Source organism: Penaeus japonicus, unplaced genomic scaffold, assembly GCF_977035675.1.
Source record: "Penaeus japonicus unplaced genomic scaffold, GWHDUDI00000001_assembly GWHDUDI00000017, whole genome shotgun sequence".
In the NCBI taxonomy this organism is placed as follows: domain Eukaryota; kingdom Metazoa; phylum Arthropoda; class Malacostraca; order Decapoda; family Penaeidae; genus Penaeus; species Penaeus japonicus.
The window spans coordinates 28,062,923-28,088,156 of NW_028234419.1; the positions used below are offsets into that span (position 1 = coordinate 28,062,923).

General features: G+C 32.9%; 1 protein-coding gene across 3 annotated transcripts in view; it reads left to right on the forward strand.

Moving 5' to 3' along the window:
• Positions 1 to 22,039, forward strand: part of Gprk2 (G protein-coupled receptor kinase 2) — a 32,568-nt gene extending 10,529 nt beyond the window's left edge. For 2 of the 3 annotated variants that reach the window (XM_043016808.2, XM_086546235.1), the window contains exons 2-14: positions 3,460 to 3,555; positions 6,909 to 7,024; positions 9,194 to 9,271; positions 9,464 to 9,666; positions 10,433 to 10,637; positions 10,842 to 10,988; positions 17,237 to 17,411; positions 17,710 to 17,825; positions 18,005 to 18,097; positions 18,623 to 18,766; positions 19,393 to 19,530; positions 20,930 to 21,099; positions 21,403 to 22,039. In XM_043016808.2, coding sequence (XP_042872742.1) covers positions 3,460 to 3,555; positions 6,909 to 7,024; positions 9,194 to 9,271; positions 9,464 to 9,666; positions 10,433 to 10,637; positions 10,842 to 10,988; positions 17,237 to 17,411; positions 17,710 to 17,825; positions 18,005 to 18,097; positions 18,623 to 18,766; positions 19,393 to 19,530; positions 20,930 to 21,099; positions 21,403 to 21,418 — 1,697 coding nt within the window. In that variant the 3' untranslated portion in view covers positions 21,419 to 22,039. The remainder of the gene's footprint in view (positions 1 to 3,459; positions 3,556 to 6,908; positions 7,025 to 9,193; positions 9,272 to 9,463; positions 9,667 to 10,432; positions 10,638 to 10,841; positions 10,989 to 17,236; positions 17,412 to 17,709; positions 17,826 to 18,004; positions 18,098 to 18,622; positions 18,767 to 19,392; positions 19,531 to 20,929; positions 21,100 to 21,402) is intronic. The other variant, XM_086546234.1, reaches the window with a different exon arrangement.
• Positions 22,040 to 25,234: the final 3,195 nt, after the last annotated feature.

Below are 25,234 nucleotides of genomic sequence, written 5' to 3' on the forward strand. Positions count from 1 at the left end.
TTAATTCATGGTCACAACCAGTGCCTGCGTGAATCATGCATGTTTTCATTAGTCTTTTTCCATGCCCTTTGTAGGGGAAAGGCATTGTATGATGGATTTTTAGTTTAATTTCTACACATTGTAGAGGAATGGCATTGTCAGACCGCTTGGAACTGCAATTCCTCTGGCTTTTTATGTTTTACCAAGGTAAAGGTTTGTCTTTGTGCTTCATTTTATACACCAGGAAATAAACCGTCCAGTTTCTTTTCAGTGTAGCGTCAAAGCTAAACAAAAGTCACCACAGTTAATGCTCTTATACAAATGGAATTGAGAAAAAAGGAAATGTAGATAAAATACATATGAAGCAGTAAAACATATATTGCATCTTAATCACTAGATGATAGAAAAAACATGAAACCATAACTTTTGTGAAATGGAATATTTCGTGTTGCAGACAGGGTACTAAGGGATTGGCTGAATGAAATACCATATAGTATCAGGATTAGTATGTTGAACCCACTACTTGTGACTCACTTAGAAAGAGGAAGGAATGCAAGGAGAATGGGGACATAGGAGGGTAAGATAGATAGATGTAGCAGGTGAAAATTTGCCGGATAGTTCCAAATGTACTTTGATAATCTATATGATATATATATATATATATATATATATATATATATATATATATATATATATATATATATTTATTATAGTTATCTATATTTATTTATAGTTATCTACATTTATTTATATTCATCTATATTTATATATATTTATATATTTATATGTAATTATATATTTGTATGTATTTATATATATTTATATATATTTATACATGTTTATATTTATATATTTGTATGTTTAGATATGTATGTATATATGTATACATATATGTATATATATAAATCTATCTTAATGTTATAGCAATACCTAAATCTATATCTATCTATCTATCTATCTATGTATCAATCTATATAGATATATATATTTGATATATATTTGTAATATATATATATATATATATAATATATATTATATATATATATATATATACATATGTATGTATATACATATATATTGTATATATTTATATACATATGTATATATATACATATATATTTGTATATATTTATATACATATAGATACATATGTATATAGATATAAATGTATTTAGACATGAATGTATATATAAGTATATCTATGTATAAATATATGTATATGAAGATATATGTAATATGTAATATATAATATATATAATATATAATACATGATATATAATATATGATATATATATATAATAAATATTGTATAATGTATATAATATATGTAATTAATATATATGATATATAATGTATATAATATATATGATATATATTATATATATATACATATATATATATATTATATATATTATATATATATATGTATATATATGTATATATATGTATATGTATAATATGTATAATATGTATAATATGTATAATATGTATAATATATAAAATACGTATAATATATATAATATATATAAAATATATAATATATATAATATATATGATCTATATGATCTATATGATCTATATGATCTATATAATATATGATATATATGATATATATGATATATGATATCTAATATCTAATATCTAATATCTAATATCTAATATATAATATATGATATATAATATATGATATATGATATATAATATATAATATATAATATATAATATATATATATATAATATGTAATATATAATATGTAATACATAATATATATATATATATATATATATATATATATATATATTATATATATATAATGTGTGTGTATGCAAATAAAAACATTTATTTATTTATCTTGTCAGTGAGCCTCAGCCTCGGTGTTTAACCATTTCCATTGTATACATATTTAGTTTCATACTTGATATATTTTCCTTTTGAAAAGAAATACCCTCCGAATTTGAACTCCTTGTTCCATCTTAGTATCGTAATTATATGATTCTCTATCACTTATCGAACGCACCAAAGTTTATGTGCGGAAGCTCTGAATCTGAGGTCGCGCCTGACCCTAGACCTTTAGTTGCAAGATGCAGTCTTTGTGCCGAGCATTGAAAATGTACTAAATTCTTTATGAGTAATTGAACGATAGTTCTTGTAGAGCAATCCTGAGAGTGTGTTATTCCTTGGGGGATGAACGAATATTGCTCTTTTGAGAGTAATGAGATATGGTTCAGATATTTTTCTGAACTTGTGTTTGTGTTTGTTTATGTTGATTTATGGGTGAAGTTGTTGAATTTCAAGTTTTATTTATATATATATCCACATAAATATATATATATATATATATATATATAATATAATATAATATAATATAATATAATATAATATAATATAATATAATAAATACACATACATACATACATACATATATAAATATTAATTTATATGTATTTATATATTTATATTTATATAAATACATGTTTATGTATTCATATCTATCTATGTATCTATCTATCTATCTATGTATCTATCTATCTATCTATATATGTATATATGTATATATTTTCATATGTATTTACATGTATATATACATAAATTTTTACTTATATATTTACACACACACACACACACACACACACACACACACACACACACACACACACACACACACACACACACACACACACACACACACACACACACATACACACACACATACACACACACATACACACACACATACACACACACATACATACATACACACATACATACATACATACATACATACATACATACATACATACATACATACATACATACATACATATATATATATGTATATATGTATATACACATACATATGTATATACACATACATATGTATATATACATATGTATGTATATATACATATGTACATATACACATATACATACATACATACATACATACATACATACATACATACATACATATATACACACACACACACACACACACACACACACACACACACACACACACACACACACACACACACACACACACACACACACACACACACACACACACACATGTATTTGTATATATATAAAAACTTAGAAAAACAAAAGCAACCATTTACATGCAGAGATCCTGTCATTATCAGGATTCTCCCCCCTCAAACATGTTGATATCTTGTTTACTTGTAAGAACCTGAGAGAATAGGTCTTCCTTCTGGTCATCATCTACTTTGATGTATCTTTTTCTCTCTCTCTTGATTTTTTTATATATCTTTGTTTCTTTTCTTTTTTTTTTTGAATGTTTTTTTTTTTTTCATCCGCATTTTCTGTCGTGTATCTCCATATGATATGTATCAGTATGGTTAACCTAATGTTTTTATTTTGGTTTACACATATTAAATGCTTAATTTCATTCTGCAATTTTTTTTTTTTTTTTTTTTTTATTGAGTAAAGAGCTAATTTGTTTTCTTTTTTCTTTTCAGGAGGGTCAGACAGCAATAAAGGAAAAAGCAAAAAATGGAAAAAACTTTTACAATTTCCACATATATCACAATGTCTAGATTTAAAAAGCAAATTAGGTAAGTACCCTTTTTATCTTTTAAAAAAGTATTTGAACACTGTGTATTTTTTACTCAATCAACTCTGTACTGATTTCATTGAAGAAGGATACAGTGCTCTGCTGGTACAGAGATTATGGAAGAGTTCTTGCTATGAAGTGGCGAAGGTCATGCCGGGAGACTTGGTCTCTGGTCTGCCTGACCCTTTTAGGGCCAAGCTGAAAAGGATCTGCGTAGGGTGACGGTCAGAGTCAAATTGAACAGAGGTCACAGAGCATGAAGCCTGCACGGCAGGTGAGGCCGGAGAGAGGTTATGGTGACTAGTGAACTCTTGTCTAGGCATACAGGATGAACTCAGGTCAGCCTCGTTGATTGCCACAAGGCCAAATAACTCCAGAATCCACCCATAAATATTGTGACTTTTCTTCCGTTTGATTTACTGTAAGAGATATACAGGAGATAAACTATCCACTATGGCTCAATCTCCAAGCCAAGCCATTGCTTCCCACGTGGATGCTGCTAAAGCAGATACATATACCTCGGAGAACTTGTGAACTGCTTTGCCTCTTGTAGATCAACCCAAGCCTGAATCAAGAGGAGGACGGGAGTTCACCAGTCAATCACGCTGCAAGCTGTCACACTCTCCAGCTTCGCCCTTTGGGCTGAGTGAGGCTCTGACTGTCACCCTTCTCGGTTTGACCAGGCCAGCTAGAGACCTAGTCCCCCGTGTGACCTTCAACATTTCCCTAGAAAGACCTTGTCGTAATATCATAGTGCTAGCACGGTAATATAGTTTCCTTGCACAAGCCAGTCAATTGTGCTATTGAACAGCCCAAGTGAGATTAAGTAGAGGCCTGTACAATTTGATACATAAAACTGGTTTATGATTATAATGTAAGTTTTTTTTAGTGTTTTTAGTATTAATTTAATGAGAAATATTTTTGTTTTTAAGATTTATCAAAATGCGTTCTTTGTTATGACTCAGGATTTTACCTGGGGAAATACCAGTGTATGTATATATGTATGTATATATATATGTGTGTGTGTGTGTGTGTGTGTGTGTGTGTGTGTGTGTGTGTGTGTGTGTGTGTGTGTGTGTGTGTGTGTGTGTGTGTGTGTGTGTGTGTGTGTGTGTGTGTGTGTGTGTGTGTGTGTGTGTGTGTGTGTGTAATTCACCCACAATTAAATATTGGATAATTTGAATTGTAATCTGTCCAGTGCATTATCTTAGACATAATCCAATTCAAAATCAAATGAGGTTTATATTTCCACAAATTAACATTTCACAGAATTATAAACTATGAACACAGCTAGTGTAAACAAATAGATAGCACCATGAACATCGTACACAAATCATATAAGCACTTAACTGTGGAAGAGAGGTTTGGCATTTCAACCTTATAGGATGAATTTAAACCTGAATTTAAAAGAATGGCATGGAGATGCATTGACCTCAATAATGCTGGTGACACTATAAATGTAGTGTGTGTGTGTGTGTGCGTGTGTGTGTGTGTGTGTGTGTGTGTGTGTGTGTGTGTGTGTGTGTGTGTGTGTGTGTGTGTGTGTGTGTGTGTGTGTGTGTGTGTGTGTGTGTGTGTGTGTGTGTGTGTGTGTGTGTGTGTGTGTGTGTGTATGTATATATGTATGTATGTATGTATGTATGTATGTATGTATGTATGTATGTGTGTGTGTATGTGTATGTGTATGTACATGTGTGTGTGCGTGTGCCTGTGCGTGTGTGTGTGTACATGTATGTGTACATGTGTGTGTGTGTACATGTGTGTGTGTACATGTGTGTGTACATGTGCATGCAGTGTGTTTGTGTGTGTGTATGTGTACATGTAGTGTGTGTGTATGTGTACATGTAGTGTGTGTGTATGTGTACATGTAGTGTGTGTGTATGTGTACATGTAGTGTGTGTGTGTGTGTACATGTAGTGTGTGTGTGTGTGTGTGTGTGTGTGTGTGTGTGTGTGTGTGTGTGTGTGTGTGTGTGTGTGTGTGTGTGTGTGTGTGTGTGTGTGTGTGTGTTTACATGTAGTGTGTGTGCGTGTGCGTGTGCGTGTGCGTGTGTGTGTGTGTGTGTGTGTGTGTGTGTGTGTGTGCGTGCGTGCGCGCGCGCGCGCGCGTGTGTGCCTGTGTGGGTATGTGCGTGTGTGTACACATGTAGGTTGTGCGTGTGTGTACACATGTAGTGTGTGCATGTGTGTACACATGTAGTGTGTGCATGTGTGTACACATGTAGTGTGTGTGTGTGTGTGTACATGTAGTGTGTGCGTGTGTGTATGTACATGTGTGTGTGTGTGTGTGTGTGTGTGTGTGTGTGTGTGTGTGTGTGTGTGTGTGTGTGTGTGTGTGTGTGTGTGTGTGTGTGTGTGTGTGTGTGTGTGTGTGTGTGTTTTTAGATGTAGATGTAGGTGTAGGTGTATGTAGTGTGTAGTGAGTAGTATGTATATGTATTTGTATATGTATATGTATATATATGTAAATATATATACTTATATATGATATATATATAATATATATATATATATAATATATATATTTAGTGTGTGTGTGTCTGTGCATGCGTGCGTGCGTGCGTGCGTGTGTGTGTGTCTGTGTTTGTGTTGTATGATATTCAAATGTTTGTAATTGTATGGCATTTTATTTACTTATTTGAATGGTAGGATATGCTAAACATAGCTAATATTAGTATAAACTTTATTTTCAATACTTTTATCACAATTTTCTGATAAATAGGGTACATTTCTTAACTTGATTCATAAGTTGAATTAATACTCAAGATTGGTAGCAGTCACATACTGATTTGGTAATTGCTTTTAGTATAAAAGGTATTGAACGTGATTACACATTGAATTTCTGGGAAGTTTTCGTATTTCTTGGACCATTTTTATCATCATTAGCTTTATTGTTACTCTACTTGTTGCCACTTTTATAATTGCGGTAATTAAAAGCAATAAAAGTAATTGAATCTTAAACAGTTTTGTTAAAATTCAAGGGATGAGGTAAACAGTTGAGTTCCGGCAAGTCTAGCAATTCACCCCTTGGTGACTAAGCCCTTATGGAGCCATTTATGCGTAAAAATATGTTAATCAAACAAAACCACTCTGGACACATGCATATTCTTGTTGTCAGTGGGTTAATGATTATATCTTGTAAGTCTTTGAGTATTTTGAGTCCATTTGTAGTTATAAGATGATGAGACTGGTGTTATTGAATAATTAACTGTTACCTTTTTAATGTAGAGAAATTGATTCCCATTAGCAAGAATAATTATAGTATGGTATGGTAAATTCTTTAAAGATTCAGTAACGAGTCCTTCGTATGCTTTGCTTGTGTATGTATTTATTAATGCTATTCATTCTCTTCCAGATGTAAGATACAGCTATGTAGTGGACCAACAGCCTATAGGGAGACTGCTGTTTAGGCAGTTTTGTGAATGTGTAAAGCCAATGTACCACAAGTACAATAAATTCCTAGATGACGTTGTAAGTCCTGCCTCCCCTCTGTATCTTAGGCATAGGCTAGAATGTATGATGCTTTACCTTCCAGAGGTCGAAATAATGCGATTGTTATTAACTTTTTGATTATCTCCAATTGTGTAGATAAGGAAAGAATGTTTGCAACAGTTTTGATTAGAAACGTTGATATCTTTTGTAATTAACAAAATTCATTGTAAAGATGACTGACCTCTAGCTATTATTTCGACTCTGGATCGTATTGAGGTTTGGAGTATTGAAGCTAGTTTTTAGTAGTTTGAGAAGACCATATGTTATACACCTAGGGGATGGTTGCAATTATATATACATAGTGCTTTTACCCTCTCTCAGTAAAGCACTTGTTAAAGATAAATTTTGGGAAGAGACATCATTGGTTTAGAATATTGAAAAGGAGAAAAAAGAGACAAATGTAGGAACGAGAACAAATAACTAATTCCTTTTTGTCACTTCTCTGACTGAATTGTTTAAGTAGACAGAGGTTTTAGATTAATTTACAATATACAAGTTGAATGTGTGTATTATTATTATCGTTATTTTATTTTTATAGTGCATTAGTTTTTTTTGCCGTGAAGGATTTGATGCTCCTTAAACACTTCTATTGTACACCTTACTTACGATTTTTAGAAGGAAAGCATTATTTGCTAATTATTTAAAGAAAGTCGACTTACTATCTAGAAGTGACTCGGGTTCTTAATCCCATCAAGGCATGATGATCTCTGTGTTGGTAACTTGAACTTGGTTGAAGTAAAATACTAAATTCATTGTTTAATTCTGCATGTGTTGTTTTAAAGTTCTGATAGGTACTGATTTTTAAAAATTCTAAGATATTACCTATGATTTTGGAAAGATTTGATTTCAAGATGAAGAAATAAGGTGTTAACATTAAATGATCTAAGAGTCGCCTATTGTGAAATATGAAGATGTGAATTTGGTTATTTGCCAATTTGTTTTTGTTTTTATGTGTTTGCTGTATATGTTATTCTTTTCAACATACATTTCATATTGATCGACCTATCAATGTCTGTCAGCTTAATGCTTATTTTCTCAAATTCATCTATTTATTTGATTATTTAAGTGGTATGCCAAAGTATCATACTTTTTTTTTTGCAGTATATCTTATTAGATTAAAGAAGTTCTTCACAAATGCACAAATGATTAACAGACATAAATAGAGTGTGTGGTCTAGACCCATATATTTTGCACCAATTAATGTCAGAAGTCGCATCAACATCTACACCTTTTAGATTTCTCTTTATGGAAGAAGCAAGTCCTTGAGTCTCTACTTGAATATCTTCAAAATATACACAGTTGTAAATTGCCTCCTACTTGACGGTGGCCTCAAGTGCGAGGCTCCATAATATCTGCTCTTGGAGAAACAAACACGCTTGCTAATTTAACCGTCAGAAGTATCACTGTAAATGACAGAAGGTTGTGTGATAAGATTTGTTAAATTTTTCTTCAGAATCATACATGTGTTGAGATGTTTTTTGTTGCTTTTTCAATGTGTACTTATCAGTCAATTTATCAAGATATATCTTCTAAGTTTTATTATTAGGATAGTTTGTGTAACTGTTATATACAAATAAACACATGTCTACGCACGCCACATACATACAAACAGGGACAGACACACACACATACCATGGCACACACTATACACACTACACATGCCACACACCATATATGCACCATATATACTATATATACACCATATACACTATATACACCATATATATTATATACACTATATACACCATATATACTATATACACCATATACATCATATAGACCATATGCACCATATAAACTACACACCATATGCACCATATAAACTATACACACCATACACACCAAATACACCATACGCATGCATACACCACTTATACACACGTGTACATACACTTTTGGATACACACCATATAAATACTTGGCATACAAATGCATGTAACCTTCAAACATGTATACAATTTAGCACATTATTCTTTCTTTTCATTTTCTATTTGATGAAAACACTTAATATATATATTTTCCATTCATTGATTTTAGTTGTTGATGTAGCAAGAAAAAAATGTTTGATGTGCACGATGATTCGATAAGCAAAAGTGGCTCAGTTATTTTTTCTAATTGTATATTACTTTTCTATCTACTTTACTGCAGGAACAATACCAAGTAGAATTAGATGAGAAAAGACAAGAGGCTGCACATACCATATTTAACAAATATCTTCAAAAAGCTGTGAGTAATTTGATTTTTTATTTTATTTTTCTTATGTAGATTGTGTGGAATTTGCTATAAGAGGCTATTTGATTGGATTGAATAATCGTCTGTGTGATTTCCATTGTTTATAATTGATAGATTTGATAGATTAAGTAGTGGCTTCCGTAATTCAGTGTCTGTTTCTCTTTTTTTTTTTTTTTGCTTCTCCAGTTTATGGAATGGCAGATTTTGGGAATTTTGAACGAGTCCTTAGTGGAAACATGCAAGGAGAACTTGAGCAGAGACACAGCGGAAAAGGACCTCTTCCAAGGATGCGTGGCCGACGTAAAGCTCTTCCTGGCTAATGAACCTTTCAAGGAATTTGAGGCTTCCATGTACTTCCACAGATATCTACAATGGAAATGGCTAGAAAGGTGTGTTTAAGGGAGAGGAGGCTAAGGAGGAAATGGGCGTTTTATTTATTATTAATAATTTTTTTTTTAAATGTGTATTTTGGAACTGGGTAATGATTTTAATGTTTCATGTGCATTTAGATAGACATTTGGTTTTGAAAAGGCTTTTGGATGATATATCCTAAAAGTTATCTCTGCAAATGTTTACCTGTGTATTTTTCTATATGTGTAAAATGCAGAAAAGAACAAGGATAATAGGCTGTAAAGATTTAAGGTTGGGAACATTAATCCCTAACCACCATCCCTAACCACTGCTATTCAAAGAACAGCTCATTCTAACATGGCCCAGAAATTATTATAAACAGTATATATATGACATAGGAGGCGTGGAGCCTTTCTATTTGAAAATAAGTGTAGTAATTTTAATTGGATTTCATATTTTCTTCTAAAAGCTAGTGATTTTGGGAAGAGATCACTGTTTTGTTTGACCATGAGAATTGAACCTTATGCTAAAATATTTCCTGCATACTTAAAGGATTTTGTAACAATTAATTTGAAAATATTTTTTGGAGTGCAACAATTAGAATGTCATTAGCTGATGTTTCTAAATGTTTGAAATCATAGTAACAGATATAATCGTATAGAGAAATTTGCAGTACATGCACAATAGTATTTTTCTGCTAAAGCTACTCTCTACTATCATATTGGCATTTCTGTTTTCTCTGATATATTCCTTATGTATTTGTGAATCACGCATTCATTTGCTCTTTCTAAAATATCTTTTCAGTCAACCAGTCACTTACAAGACCTTCAGAATGTACAGGGTACTAGGGAAGGGAGGCTTTGGAGAAGTGTGTGCGTGCCAAGTAAGAGCAACGGGAAAGATGTATGCGTGCAAGAAATTAGAGAAGAAGAGAATAAAGAAGCGAAAAGGAGAAGCAATGGTGCTTATAGAGAAGCAAATTCTTCAGAAGATTAATTCCAGATTTGTTGTAAGTACGATTTTTCTTTATATTTTAGGTAAAGTGTATTTTGCATCTTAATTTTTTTTTCTATATTTTTGTTGCTTTTATTTGTTATAATCTCTCTAAATTGATTGAAGATTGAAGATGTTCTTACAAGAGAAATATTTTGTATTTTGTTCCTTTCATCTTTCAAGAGATTTTTTTTACAATAAATTGGAATTGTCTTTGCAGGTTAGTTTAGCTTACGCTTATGAAACGAAAGACTCTTTATGCCTCGTCCTTACAATTATGAATGGCGGTGACCTCAAATTCCACATCTACAACATGGGGGGTGACCCAGGCTTTGACCAGGAGAGAGCAGCGTTCCATGCAGCTGAGGTTGGTTTCCCTGTTTTTTGTTGTTGGTGGAATGTGTGTTTCACCATCGAGGTTAATGATGTATGCGCATTTAGTTTTGTGAAAATTTGCTTTGGTTGACTTTAATATTTTTGGGTTTTATTTTGTTTTTTCATTAGTATGTGCAGTATCACTGATGCTTTTACTTGGATAGTGCCAAATGATTTATTTAGTTACAGGATAGTTGCAATCTCTTGGCCTTGGAACGTTTACGTTTTCTTATTGCATTGCGTAGTAGTCGTTTAATTGTCTGTCATTTGAAATTATATATACTCAGAATTACCTGTTGTGCGCAAATAGAGATCCAGCGATTTAATTGATATGTTGATATCCTATCATGCCGCATATGCATGTTTAATTGAGAATGCAATTAGTAAGATGAAATTAATTGTGTGTGATGTGTAAGTATGAAATAATTTTTCTGTCTTTGTGCTCTACTCTATTTTTCTATTCTTTATTTCAATGAAGAACTTCTCTCGGATTCTTTACAAGAACAACTTCTTGTCACATCCAATCACTTGCAGAATATAGAATCCTGAAGTTACCTGCAAGTTTTGGAACTAAGTCTTGGGAAGTATCAAGAGTCCACAGTTTTCCAAATTTTTCAGCTTAAATCCTTAATAGACTTGGAATGCACAGATCTAGCCATTGATTGTACTGCTCATCTTCTGAGACTGTGATTAGAATGCAGCAGACCAGCATAGACTTTATCAGGGCTAAAATATGAAAACACCAGGTCTGCCTATTAATACTTAACCCATTTGCACTAGGCTTATGTTTGCCTGATGCAGCTAGATAGCAAGTGGCGCAAGTGGTGCTAGATAGGAAGTGGTGCGAAATGGAGTTGCGTCCCTCAGAGCATTTTTCATCCAGATTCAATGGGGGTGATAAAAGGAGGTTTTTGTATTTATTGACATAATTTTCACAAGTGATGCAAAACCTGTCTATACAAATGGAAATATACATGCGTAAGATTGTAAAAAGTGTGTTTAGAGGGAGATATCAGGACGTGATAGGGAGTCTTCTTAGAGGGAGATATCAGGACGTGATAGGAAGTCTTCTGGCAGGAGCAAAAGAATCATGTCATCAGGTGAGAATGGGTTAAGGATGTATAGGCATTTTTGCAATGTTTGGTAGTGTATAGTAAGTGTTAGGATTTTACGGTGATGGGTCACAGGGGTAGCCGAGTCTTTGATTTTTTTTTCATAGTTGCCCCATATGAATTTTAGTTGATTGATGTGAAAATGAAAAAAGACTCTTGGAGAACTTGTTACAGTAAATATTGCCTTCATTATTATATTGATTTTATAATGCATATGATTCCAATTTTAAACCCAGGACATATAAGCATCCATTACATTGCTATGATAAGATAATGAAGTAATTACAAATTTAATCCTCCCTGTCTCTTTTATATATAAAGATTTGTAGCTTGGAAACCAATGTTAAGATTTTGGTCTACATTGATATTAACCCGTTAACGATAGATCATATGATATATGTTATGTGAGGGCAGCACTTGCTGCTGGGAAAGCAATATTATATCATGGCTTTTTGTATGGCTGGCATGCTGCGTGACTGTGTATAGTAGATGGCCACGGCCAGAACTGGCAAGTAGCTCAATGCATTAGACCTGCATGTATTGAAATACCCTGAGTGGAGCCAGTATTGGGTTACAGCTCATTATAAAGGTAATTCTTACTTTGAGATCCTTATATACTGGAAATATCTGTAGATTTGGTAATTATAGCATTGCTGACTAGTTTTCATACGGCTTTTGCACTTTTCAATTTATTTTTATACTTCAGAGCCTTCTGTCATATGTATGATGATTTTATAATATAGTTTCAACAATTCTGGTACATCTCTCTCTCTACATTGATAATTGTGGGATGAACATGAACGGGCCGTGATGTGATGTCACGTTATTCGTCGTTAAGGGGTTAATAGTTAACCCATTCACGCCGGGGCGATTCCGGCCTTGAATGGTCGTAATGCCGGGGTTTTCGAACACAGAAGCCGAATGCCTCAAAATTCTCAGGCGCACAAGCCGCGAGCCTGGGCTGCCCGCTTGCTCACCCCAAGCGCAGGCCTTGGCCAGATATCTCGTCACCGGCATCTGACGCAAAATCCACGAAACGTGTCAGCACGTCATCCGGCGCGAATGGGTTAAGGATTGGTTTGGAGATGTTAAATCTCTTCATCATGGAAAACGACTAGTAATATATTTTGGTTCCTTACATGTTTCAATGCCTTTATGCAGTTCTCATGATGACTCGAGAATCTCTTGATACGGTCAAATCAGTCGTCATGGTGACTATTCTGAAGGATGTGCATTCATTAGTTTTAGCTTTGAAATGTCAGAAAATACCTGTAATCTATGACAGAACTGTTTCATTTTTATTTTGTACAACTGCTAAGGATTTTGTTGTTTCCAAACCTGAATGCACCGAACAAGTCATTGTTTAACTAAATTGCATGATATTTTCTTTTCATATTGCAGTAATTTTAAAGCAAGAAAATGAGGATTATCCCTACTGAAAGATAAAGATTGCAGCATGTCATATTATCTTATCACCATTGCAAAATATGTCCTCAGCTTCAATAGCTATCCTCCTCCTCTTATTATATCATAACATACCATATTGAACCTTCACAAATTGGCACTATTAGTAAGTCAGCAATTATCCATTGAATATGATAGTGCAATTTTATTAACCCATTCGCGCCGGTTGACGTGCTGACACGTGGTCGAAAAAAGCCCCGGACCCGGGTGACGTCCTGGCACGGGATACATTTTCGGCCCGTGCGCCGGGAGGCCAGTAGCGACGTGCTGAAACGTCCGCATTAGAATGATAGATTATTCTTAGTACAATTCGATTTTCATACTTGATTTGTCTTAGCTACTTTAGTTTATCCTTCTAAATAGTAGAAAATGGGATATAACGTAATATGAATGACGTCACAGGTACATACGTAATCTTGATTACGGCATGGTGATTTCTGTTTCTGATTTGTTGAATATGATGATCTGAGTCGAAAGACTATCGTAAAATCAATTGTAATTGGCCGAGGAATAAAAAAAAAAAAAAAAAAAAAATATAACATCTTTTTGTTGCCCCAATAAAAGAAAATGACACTTGAAAAAACATTGCTGTTACTTGCATTCACTTGTATGCACATGTATGGTTGTTCATATTCTCTTTCTTTTCTTTTAGGAAGAAAAAAAAATTGAAAAAAAAAAACTGTTTGTTACCTCACTAGAAGAATGCTTCCATTTCCCATTGGTATTACAACATAGGAGTAAAGAATATGGAAAAAGTTCAATAGAATAACACTAAAAAAGACAGTGCTGTAACATCTTTTTCGACTGATAGACCTCCTCTGAACATAGCACTACTTTCTGCACATGTCTACACTTTAGACGCAATCACGCAAACCATAAGGATAGGGTGGGTGAAAAACGCTCTGCGAGCATCAGCGCAACCGCGCGCAGCGGGAAAACACCCCGGGACGGGCGGTTGCGCGCTTGAAATCTTCCCGGCACGATCGGGAGTAGGTGAAATTCCGCCCCGGCGTGAATGGGTTAAGTTAATGGGGAATTATGAAGATACTGTGCATTTGGATGGTTGGGAATACAAAGTCGGATAGGCATACAACATTTGTTCAATCCTGGTGCTATCGGTTATCGAAATTGGTTGACAATAATATTTGTGTTGTTGACTTAACCCACTGCAGTATTAAGAAATCCAATTGACCAAGTTAACAAGAATAACGAAAAAAGGAAAGTACCAGAATTTGACCTTTTATTGTTTTTTTTGTTTTGTTTAAGATCTGCAAGATACACATCTATTATAATAGTGAAATTGAAAATCACATATGTATGTTTGTGTGACTAAGGGAAAGATTGAAGATTGTGTGTTTTGTGCGAAAGCGAAGTAACTCAGTTACTAAGGAATGGTTGGCATTAGTTATCTTAACCCACTCATTCAGCCCACAGCTTCCCACCAAGAGATTTCTTGAGGCATGAGGCTGCTATAATGTGTATATAAAAATGTAACCATGTAAAGATGTAAATATGGAGAAATTTTATAACATAAAACATTTCTCATGTTGAAAATATTCCTATGACATGATATTGTGTCATATGTCATGAATATGTTAAATTAGTGAACACTTTATGGTGAATTTTTTTATAATTCTTACTTCCTATAATTTATGATTTATAATTGTGGACCTGATAACACTGCAGCGGTTTTGGCTCTGCTTGGACACAATGCTGGGGTATTTGAAATGCGTTGGCCTAATGCCTTGGATTATTCACCATGACATGATATGGTGTTCCTGGCGGGAAGTCTTCGTCAACCCATGACATGATATCACGTTATCTGTTGTTAACAGGTTAATATAGAATTGATGTATCACCAGATGGCTGCAAAATATACGTGTATTGCATTTTTGGCATTTGCAAAATCAGAAAAAAGGAAGAAAACTTCCATTTCTCCTTATATTCACCACAATTTTTAAAATTGAATATGAAGGTTTAAGATTACATTTTTACTCACAAAATACATTTTATGAAATAGAAAACACAAGGGTATGAAATGCAGGTTATGAAATGCAAAATTTATTTACAGGGCAGTAAAGAGTAAAAAGGGAATATAAAATTGTCTGAAACAAAATATTCAATACAGTATTTCATCACAAACTTTGCATAGACATAATCTGTTTGTATATTTTGTATTTCATATAACTAGTATTTCATATCTTGTTTTGTATTAGTAAAATGTCTTTTATTCATGAGGCAAAATTTTGTACTCTGAAACTTTACTTTCCATTTTAGAAGGAATGACTGATATACAAGACATGATGATTGTACTTGGAAAGATTGTAAATGTATCTGTAAATTTTAGATATTGTGATGTATCAAATGAGAAATGATTGAGAACAAAATTTTTCTATGAATGTTTCAGATGCACGCTCGGCATCATATGATGTATGTTGCATCTTATGGGATAAATGTAACTTAGTGGTAACATTACTGTCAGTTGATAGTTCTGCTGAAAGGAATGAATTATATAATACTTATAAGATGAGAAATATGACACATTTTGCAATATTCCAACTTCCTTCAGTTTGGAGAGAAACAATTTGGGTAAAAAGTAACTGTACTTCTTAGTTTGAATATAAGAGAAAAGATAAGCTTGGCATGGAAACATTGATGCTACCAAGGGATGAGTATGAAATTTGAATATGCTCATACTCGTATTCGTATTCGTACTCGTATTCATATTCGTATTCTTATTCGTATTCATACTCATACTCATACCCATTTGTGTGAGGTAACAAGATATCATGTCAAGTGGTGGTAGTATCTGCCACCAAGGATGAGATATTTTGTCATGGCTTTTCATTTGGCTGATGTACCTGTTGATTGTACATGTAGCAGGTGGTCATGGCCAGAGCGGGCGAATAGCCCAAGGTGTTAGGCTTATGTGCTTGAAGTATACTGATGTGTAGACCATTTGGAGCCAAAACCGACCCATCAGCAATGGGTCATTAACCCTCTCTGGACGGGTGGTACAGTACTGTACCGCTCATTCAAAAGCCCAGTGGCCGGGCGGCACAGTATTGTGCCAGCCATTTAATTGATTTAGGCCTAATAATTCGAACGCCCCGGCATTGTGACATTCAAGGCTAGAATGCCCCCGTCGTGAATGGGTTAAGAGAGAGAGGAGTGGGACTTGACTCTATGAGTACATGTGGGATGATTTATAGTGTGAGAAAGAGGCTTTCTGAGCGTATGTAATGTGTGGCGTGATATAATATGATGTGATGTGAATTGCTATGGATTCTGCATCTTTGAGAACTTGAACACCTCAACAAAAAGACAGTTTTTCTTCTCTCATTGCTTTTGTTGAGACCATATAATATTTGCTGCGTCACTGTAAACTCTATATTCATATCTACTTTTTTCTGTTCATTTTATTAGGAGCAGGATGTATAAAGTTATCTTTGTAAAATCCCTCATAACTAAAGTATACTTTTTTGTAATAATCCATTGTTCTTCCATGTGATTAGATTTTGACTGATTTTATATCAGTTTTGTTTTTAACTAATATGTAGTGTAGAATAGAAATTTGACCTTCCATATTATGCAGTAACAAGAATTATTTTCACAAGATATATAAGTGGATCTTTTTATTTTGACGTGTATTTAATTTGTCCAGGTGTTGTGCGGACTAGGCCACTTACACATGCAGGGGATTGTGTACAGAGACTGCAAGCCTGAGAACATTTTGTTGGACGATCACGGCCACGTTCGAATATCTGACCTTGGCTTAGCTGTGCAGATTCCGGAAGGGGAGATGGTGCGTGGGCGTGTTGGAACTGTTGGCTACATGGGTAAGTAGCTTTATTATTATTTTTTTCTTAATTGCTTTGATTTTGCTTAATATCCTTAAATTTGGCTTGCTGAACTCATGGACGAGTATCAGGACTTACAAGTACATAATCATCTGCGTCAATGTGTACATTAGGACAGTTGGTATGGCGTATTTGATGCAAGGTGTGCTGGGTTTCTTTGTCACTGATGGAGATAATCACTGATAAACACCCAAATGTCCGCCAAAGTAGGTTTAGATTAGAGTCACTGGCACCAGCAGGAAAGAAAGCCTTCAAGAAATTTCCGTTTTCCTTTCAGCTCCAGAGGTGATAGACAATGAGAAGTACACATTTTCCCCAGACTGGTTTAGTTTTGGATGCCTCATATATGAAATGATTGAGGGACAAGCTCCCTTCAGAGCCCGTAAAGAAAAGGTTTGTGATGTCTTTCATATTCTTTTATTATTGTTAGCCTATAAATGGAAAGTCTATTTTGTGTTTGCTGTTATGTTGTAGTTTGACCATTGGTATTAAGACGCTTATCATAACTTTTGGTTTATCATTATTTGTAGATGTCATTATATACATATGTATTGATTATGACTTATACACAGGTAAAACGGGAAGAAGTAGATCGCCGGGTGAAGGAACAGCAAGAAACCTACTCGCACAAGTTTTCTGAAGAGTCCAAGTTAATATGTCAGTTGGTAAGTTATGATCATGATTATTGTGATGAATTTTCTTGGAAACCATTTTTTTTTTCTTTTTTACTCTCTATCACTGGTATTGATGTTGTTATGGCTATCAGAATTATTATTATAATAACAACTATAATAGTCATGAAAATAGAAACTTTTTGCAAAACTTCAAGGAACTAGGTGAACAGTTGAGGTCTAGTAGGCCTACTAATTGACTATTTGGTGAAAGTCTCAGTGTTAATTTAATATATGCATTGATAAAGTTCCCCAATGAGTTATATAGTATTTGTTTTAGGTATGTGTTTCTATTTTTGACCAAAGAAAGGGCTCAGTATGCAATACAATGCAGATATATGTAGTAAGGTCTAGACTTTGCATGGCCAGACATAATTTGAGTGATGAGAGCTTTTGTTTATTTGTGGTTTAATTAAGTTGTGTTATTTATAATGATATATCATTTTCAGTAAAAAATATTCATTTTTACTTAATAATATTACATGCAACCCATTGCTGATATTATTATCCTTTGTGCAGCTACTCAAGAAGAATGCACGAGAACGACTGGGATGTAATCGGGGTCGACATGGTGCTGTTGAAGTCAAGAGTCACGACTTCTATCGCAACGTCAACTGGAAGAGATTAGAAGCTGGCATTTGTGACCCTCCCTTTGTACCAGATGTAAGTTGGGCTATACCTTTTGCTGACATCTATTATTTATGCACTGCAATATCAAGGGTAAATAACTCATAAAGAACTTCTATTAAATAACTGGTAATAAAGAGCTTATTTTAGAGAGCTTGACAAAGAAATGCCCCCAAAACACAATGACAAGATTTGTTTAGAATACAGAGGACTCTCCTGGTTCAGAATCCCTTTGTGAGGAGACTAACCGGAGGTCTTCCTTGATCAATAACCCCTCCCAAGTGGGAGGTTTGATTTGGTGCCTAGGGTACTGACATGTAACTTTTTTTTAAAGAATCAATTTTAAAGGATTTTCTTTGAAGGACTTGTTACACAATGTGATTGTGTTGATTTTTTATCATAATAAGGTAAAGAAAAGGGAAAAAGATAAAGAAGATAGGATAAATTTGGTATTCTGAGTTTAAAGAAAGGAGTTTCTTCCCGACCCACACTTGACAGTGCACATATAATTGTGGACTAATGTTTTCTTGCTCCCAGACGTCTTGGCCCAGATTTAGCGTGCATGTATCCCCGGACCCTGACATCAACGGGTTAATGAATGTTAACACAAATGGAAGAGACATGCCAAAAAAAACTAGCTAGATTTTTTTTTTTCCTTTTAGCCACATGCTGTATATGCCAAGGATGTGCTGGACATAGAACAGTTTAGCACAGTGAAAGGGGTGAACCTGGATGCCACAGACGACTCCTTCTACTCTAAATTTAACACTGGCTCTGTATCCATCCCATGGCAACAGGAGGTGAGTGGATTTAAGTCTGGTAATGGAACACTGGTATGTATATCATATAATGGTACCTCTGCATGAGATAGTGAGGAGGTTGATGGAATTGTCAGATTTTTTTCCCCACTCCTAGTGCTTAATGTTACATAGATTATATTGTAGTTTATAAGTACTGCCCTTCTCTTTATTAGAGGATATGTGATAGTAATTGCAATTTACTATTTTTTTTTTACTCAATAGTTTCAACTCATTTGTAGACATGATTAGTTGGTAACTTAGACTCAGAATCAAAAGCAATAAAAAAGGTAGAATAAACTCGTCCAGAAATTGGCTAATATGATTAACGGGATTCATATTATCTAGTTCTTAAATTTTGTGCCCCCCCCGTCATTTGTAATCTCGTACATGTTTTATTGTTCCACCATTATATTTCTAAAGATGAGAACTTCCCATTTAGTTATTTTTTCCTCAATATGTCTTAAGGTTGCTGAGTTGAGAGTATGTCAGCTTACGAGCACAATAAATTTGAAGAATATCAAATGTTGGATATAATTTATCAAAATGTGTACATATGAGTAAGGTCACAATATACTTCACTTGCTCTCTAAGATCTGTTCAGTCATGCTGATGAATAGAAAAGTATTGGAAATATGAATTGTAATGTAAAAAGAATTTCTTGATATTGATGGTATACTGAATGATAGTAGTTAAGCAGCTGTGACCTATAGAAGATGAAAGATACTATTTTGAGATCTATCGGTATTTTCATGACAGTGCATCGCAGTAGATTAGATAATGCATTAGGACAGTCTTAGGGCTGAAATGCTTAAACAGGACAGTGCCACTACAGAGTGATGTTGAGTCAGATACACCTGCCCAGCACACCCAAAAACAAAATACCCCCTGGTACTCTTCTGGGAGAATGTGTGATGTTCCTTTAGGTGTGTGCAGTGAAGATGCTTATGTAGAAAGTGGAGTGGCTTTAAGTGGAGTGTTTTAGTCTTAGGTTTTTTTAGTATTAAAGTTTTCTTTTTAAGTGATCTGTCTTTGTTTTCATTATTGTTGGTTTATTTATTTCTTAATTTGTTTCATATTTCCCCATTTTAGATTATTATATTTTTATTTGGTTATCTCAATGGAAGTTTTTATTTTACATCACATGATCTCATTTAACTTCAATCTCCCTTGCTCAATTTCTGTCTTATATGTTTTATTTTTTACTTTTTGTTTTTATTTTGTTTGAATTTATAGTAAGTTGAGTTATGTATCTTATGCCTTTATTACTTTATTTTTATTGGCATTATTTAAGCAGTTCTATGTAATTTTCATTTTTGTTGATTCATTTGATTTTATTGATTTACTTTTTTTTTTTTTTTTTTTTTTTTTTTTTACTAATAAGTTGTTTGATTTGTGGCAGATGATAGAAACAAAGTGTTTTGAGGAACTGAATGTGTTTGGGCCAAATAACACACCCAGTAATGATCTAAGACTGGATCTGCCCCCGCCAGAGGACAGCAAGAGTTGCTTCCCTTTCAGAAGACGGGTACGTGCCACCTGTGGATTGGGACATCTATCCAACCTGTTCTGGTTTGCATTATTTTATTCTGTACATTCTGTGAATATATATCTATCTATCTATATCATATATAAAGATAGAGCTCTTGCACCCTTGTGATAGGCCTAGTGATAGTTTTGTGTGGATATATGTCATTGATGATCTGGCAATTATGGATCACACATAAGCATGGCTTTGATGACATACCTAGTACATTCTGTTGGTGTTATGGTATTCACCCCTCCCTATAAACGTGATGACAAGCGTAGTCCTTAGTGTACGTACGTTGCGCTCCCTCGAGAGGCGTCAAGTGATAGGAGACTTCCCCATTTCAGCGGCGGAGGTAGCTAGGAGGTTGCCGTTCTGCGTAAGAGAACATCATCATCATCCAGGAACATCCAAAGCAGAGAATCAATCATTGGGAGTTCATCATATCCCGCCAAAGCATCTGAGGTTCATCTTCATTTCCAGAATATCACCTTCAAGGCATCTGGGGTTCGCCTTCCATGAGTCAGCCGCAGAGAAGAGGCACAGATGCCACCCATTTTTGTCCCTTTGTGCCAAGTGATTTAGAAGATGATAAGCTTAGACTTAACATTTTGAGAGCCCAAGCGTAAGACAGTTATGATAGAAGAAAAAGTTGGGGATTTCATTTTATTTTTGGTATATATATATTTTTAATTTTATTTAGGGACATTATTTTTGTTTTTCTATTTTTATTTTTTTTAAAACTTTTTTGTGATATGGATATTTTTTTCTAGAAATTCTTAAACTGAAGAATCATAGGTGATAGATGACAAAGAATTTTTAGAATTTAATTAGATTTTACTATATTTTCTTTTTACTATTATTTTTTATGATTGGAGCCCAAGACGCGATGATTTGTTAAAAGTAGTCAAGAGATACATTTAAATCAGAAGATTGGTGATTTTCTGTTTATACATGTTTTCATATATATATATATATATATATAATATATATATATATATATATATATATATATATATATATATATATATATATATATATATATATATATAATACGTGTGTGTGTCTGTGTGTGTGTGTGTAGGTATGTATATGTATATGTATGTATATGTATATGTATGTATATATATATGTATATGTATTTATATATGTATATTTATTTATATACATATACACATATACACATATACACATATACACATATATACATATATACATATACATATACATATACATATACATATACATATACATATACATATACATATACATATACATATATATACATATATATATACATATATATATACATATACATATACATATACATATATATATATATATATATATATATATATATATATATATATACATATATATATACATATACATATACATATACATATACATATACATATATATATATATATATGGTAGATTCACCCTTTATTCTAGTTTTGGGCTCTGAAAATGTGAAAACTTAACCCTTCAGGGATAGGCATCAATGCTGGCAGTGTCTCCTGTAAGGCCAGGTGTCTGTGGGAGAATAACAGATGTTCAGTCACTGTTCTGTATTGTAAATGTTGGTAATCTGTATTATTGTATTTCTTGTAATCCAGGTGTGTACTGCACTTGTTGAACATACTTCCCAGTAATCACTTTTTCATGAAGGGAAAGCCAGGAATTACAGCTGCAAAATCAGGGAGCAGAGATACTGAGGGTACTTGACCATTCCTTGATGCATTTATATGTTACTGTCATTTTTTTAAAAATACGTTTTATGGATTGTGTTTGTTCAACATTTCATCGTACCGATGCTGTTACGTTTGTTTTCATAGTATCACGTTACTTTTACTTTGCCAAATATAGTTTGTCAAAGGGAGGTAAAAGATACTTGAGAAATGTGAGATATGTCAGTGGGCATTTTGATTACAGTAGCTGGCTACTGAAACATGATGTATGCTTCACCTTCCTCAAGCTCATTATCTTTTGCCTAATTTTCCTTTATGAAATTTGAAGTATTTGTAATCATCTCTCAAGGATTTTTTATTGTGCTTCATGTCTTGGAAATGCCCTTTTTTCCTTTTTACTATGATAAACAGTGATCTGAAAAGCGAAGAAAATCTGAGGGTTTGAGAATCTGTTGAAATTCACTCTGGCTCTGGCTTGGAGTCTGACCTGTTGTGCTGACGAGTTGTGGCTCACGTAACAGAAAGTGTGTACACTCTAGGTTTATACTCTGTCCGTGAAGGGTTAAATTGTTATGCTGAACTTGGACAGTTGAAGAACCGTCCTAGAAGCCATAGTTTTTTTTTTTTTTTTCTTTTTTTTTCTCTCTTCTTGTTTGTGGAAATTTAAGGTCAGTATTTGTCTTATGTGTTTTAGGACTACAGACTACAGACAAGGGATCATTTGGGAGTAATCAACCCAAAAATGATGATTTTGTATCTTGTTTTTAGTCATTTACATTGTTTTATGCTTTAATTACAGTATTTAATGACTGCATGAAATGGACATCAGTGGCTGTTTAAAGTTTAAGTCTGTAATTGTTTTATATTTGCCCTTTAAATTTTGGCATATAAAATAAACAAATAATAAGTATATATATATATATATATATATATATATATATATATATATATATATATTTATATATGTTTATATATATATATAATGTATATACATGTTAGTATAAATATATGTATATATTTTATATATATATTATATATATATATATATATATTATTACATGTTATATATAATATATATATATACATGTTTGTATATATATATATATATATATATATGTATATACATGTTCGTATATATATATGTATATACATGTTTGTATATATGTATATACATTTATATATTATGTATATGTTGTATTATGTATATAAATTATATATATATATGTATGTAAATATTTGTATTCATACATACATACATACATACATACATACATACATACATACATACATACATATATATATATATATATATATATATATATATATATATATATATATATATATATATATATATATATACATATACATATACATATACATATACATATACATATACATATACATATACATATACATATACATATACATATACATATATATACATAAACATATACATATATATATTATTATATTATACATATATATATACATATACATACATATACATATACATATACATATACATATACATATACATATACATATACATATACATATACATATACATATATATACATATACATATATATACATATATATACATATATATACATATATATACATATATATACATATACATATATATAATATGTTTATTTTAAATTTGCCATCTAGGAAAAGGAATTTTAGAAGTATATTTAGTCTTCAGTGTGAAAATTTGTGCTCTCTTACCTTGTTTTCATATAAAGTCCAATATAAGTTGTGGAGAAAAAAAAAAGCTCAAATGAAAGTGGTTGTAAGTAGTTGCACTAATATGTTGTTTTGTGGAATCTGGGAACCTATTGCTCATTAAGAGACTACAGTGTATGTGCAAGCAACTTCTTGTGTTCATTCTGGAGTGTACATCCTTTGTAGAAAAGAAATATCTCCAATGCTCTAGGTATACAGTGGCTTCCTGTGGCCAGAGAAACAGGAGGGGGCAGGGGCTAGTTAGACCTTGTTTTGTGTTTTCGCAGTACGAACATTGCTGATTTAGTATCGAAGATAATTGGTAGAGGTGTATGTGTGAGGTACTTTTGAATAGGATCATCATTATGATTATATTTCCACTAAATTTGTTTCATTAGATTTTAATTAGATTTATTTCTTCTTGGAGTGATTTTATTTTCAGACTTATGTACTCAGGACATTGTTTCTTTGATCCAGAGATAATTTGAAAGTTTTGTAATTCCCCCATGGTGTAATGGCGACCATGTTTTCTTTCATTTGAATTTAGCTTCTTTTTTGCCTGTCTTTTTTTTTTGTCTTGTAATTGCCCAAGATATTCATGAATTGAGGTTAGCTGGCATGTAGTTCAGGCATAGCGAGAACAAGCTCTTTGAATGTACAAGGAACACCAAATGAAATAGTACTGGTAGTGGAAAGGGAAACGTGACATGTCTCACCCCTAGTAGAAGTAATTAGTAGTCTGAAAAAGAAAATTCATGAT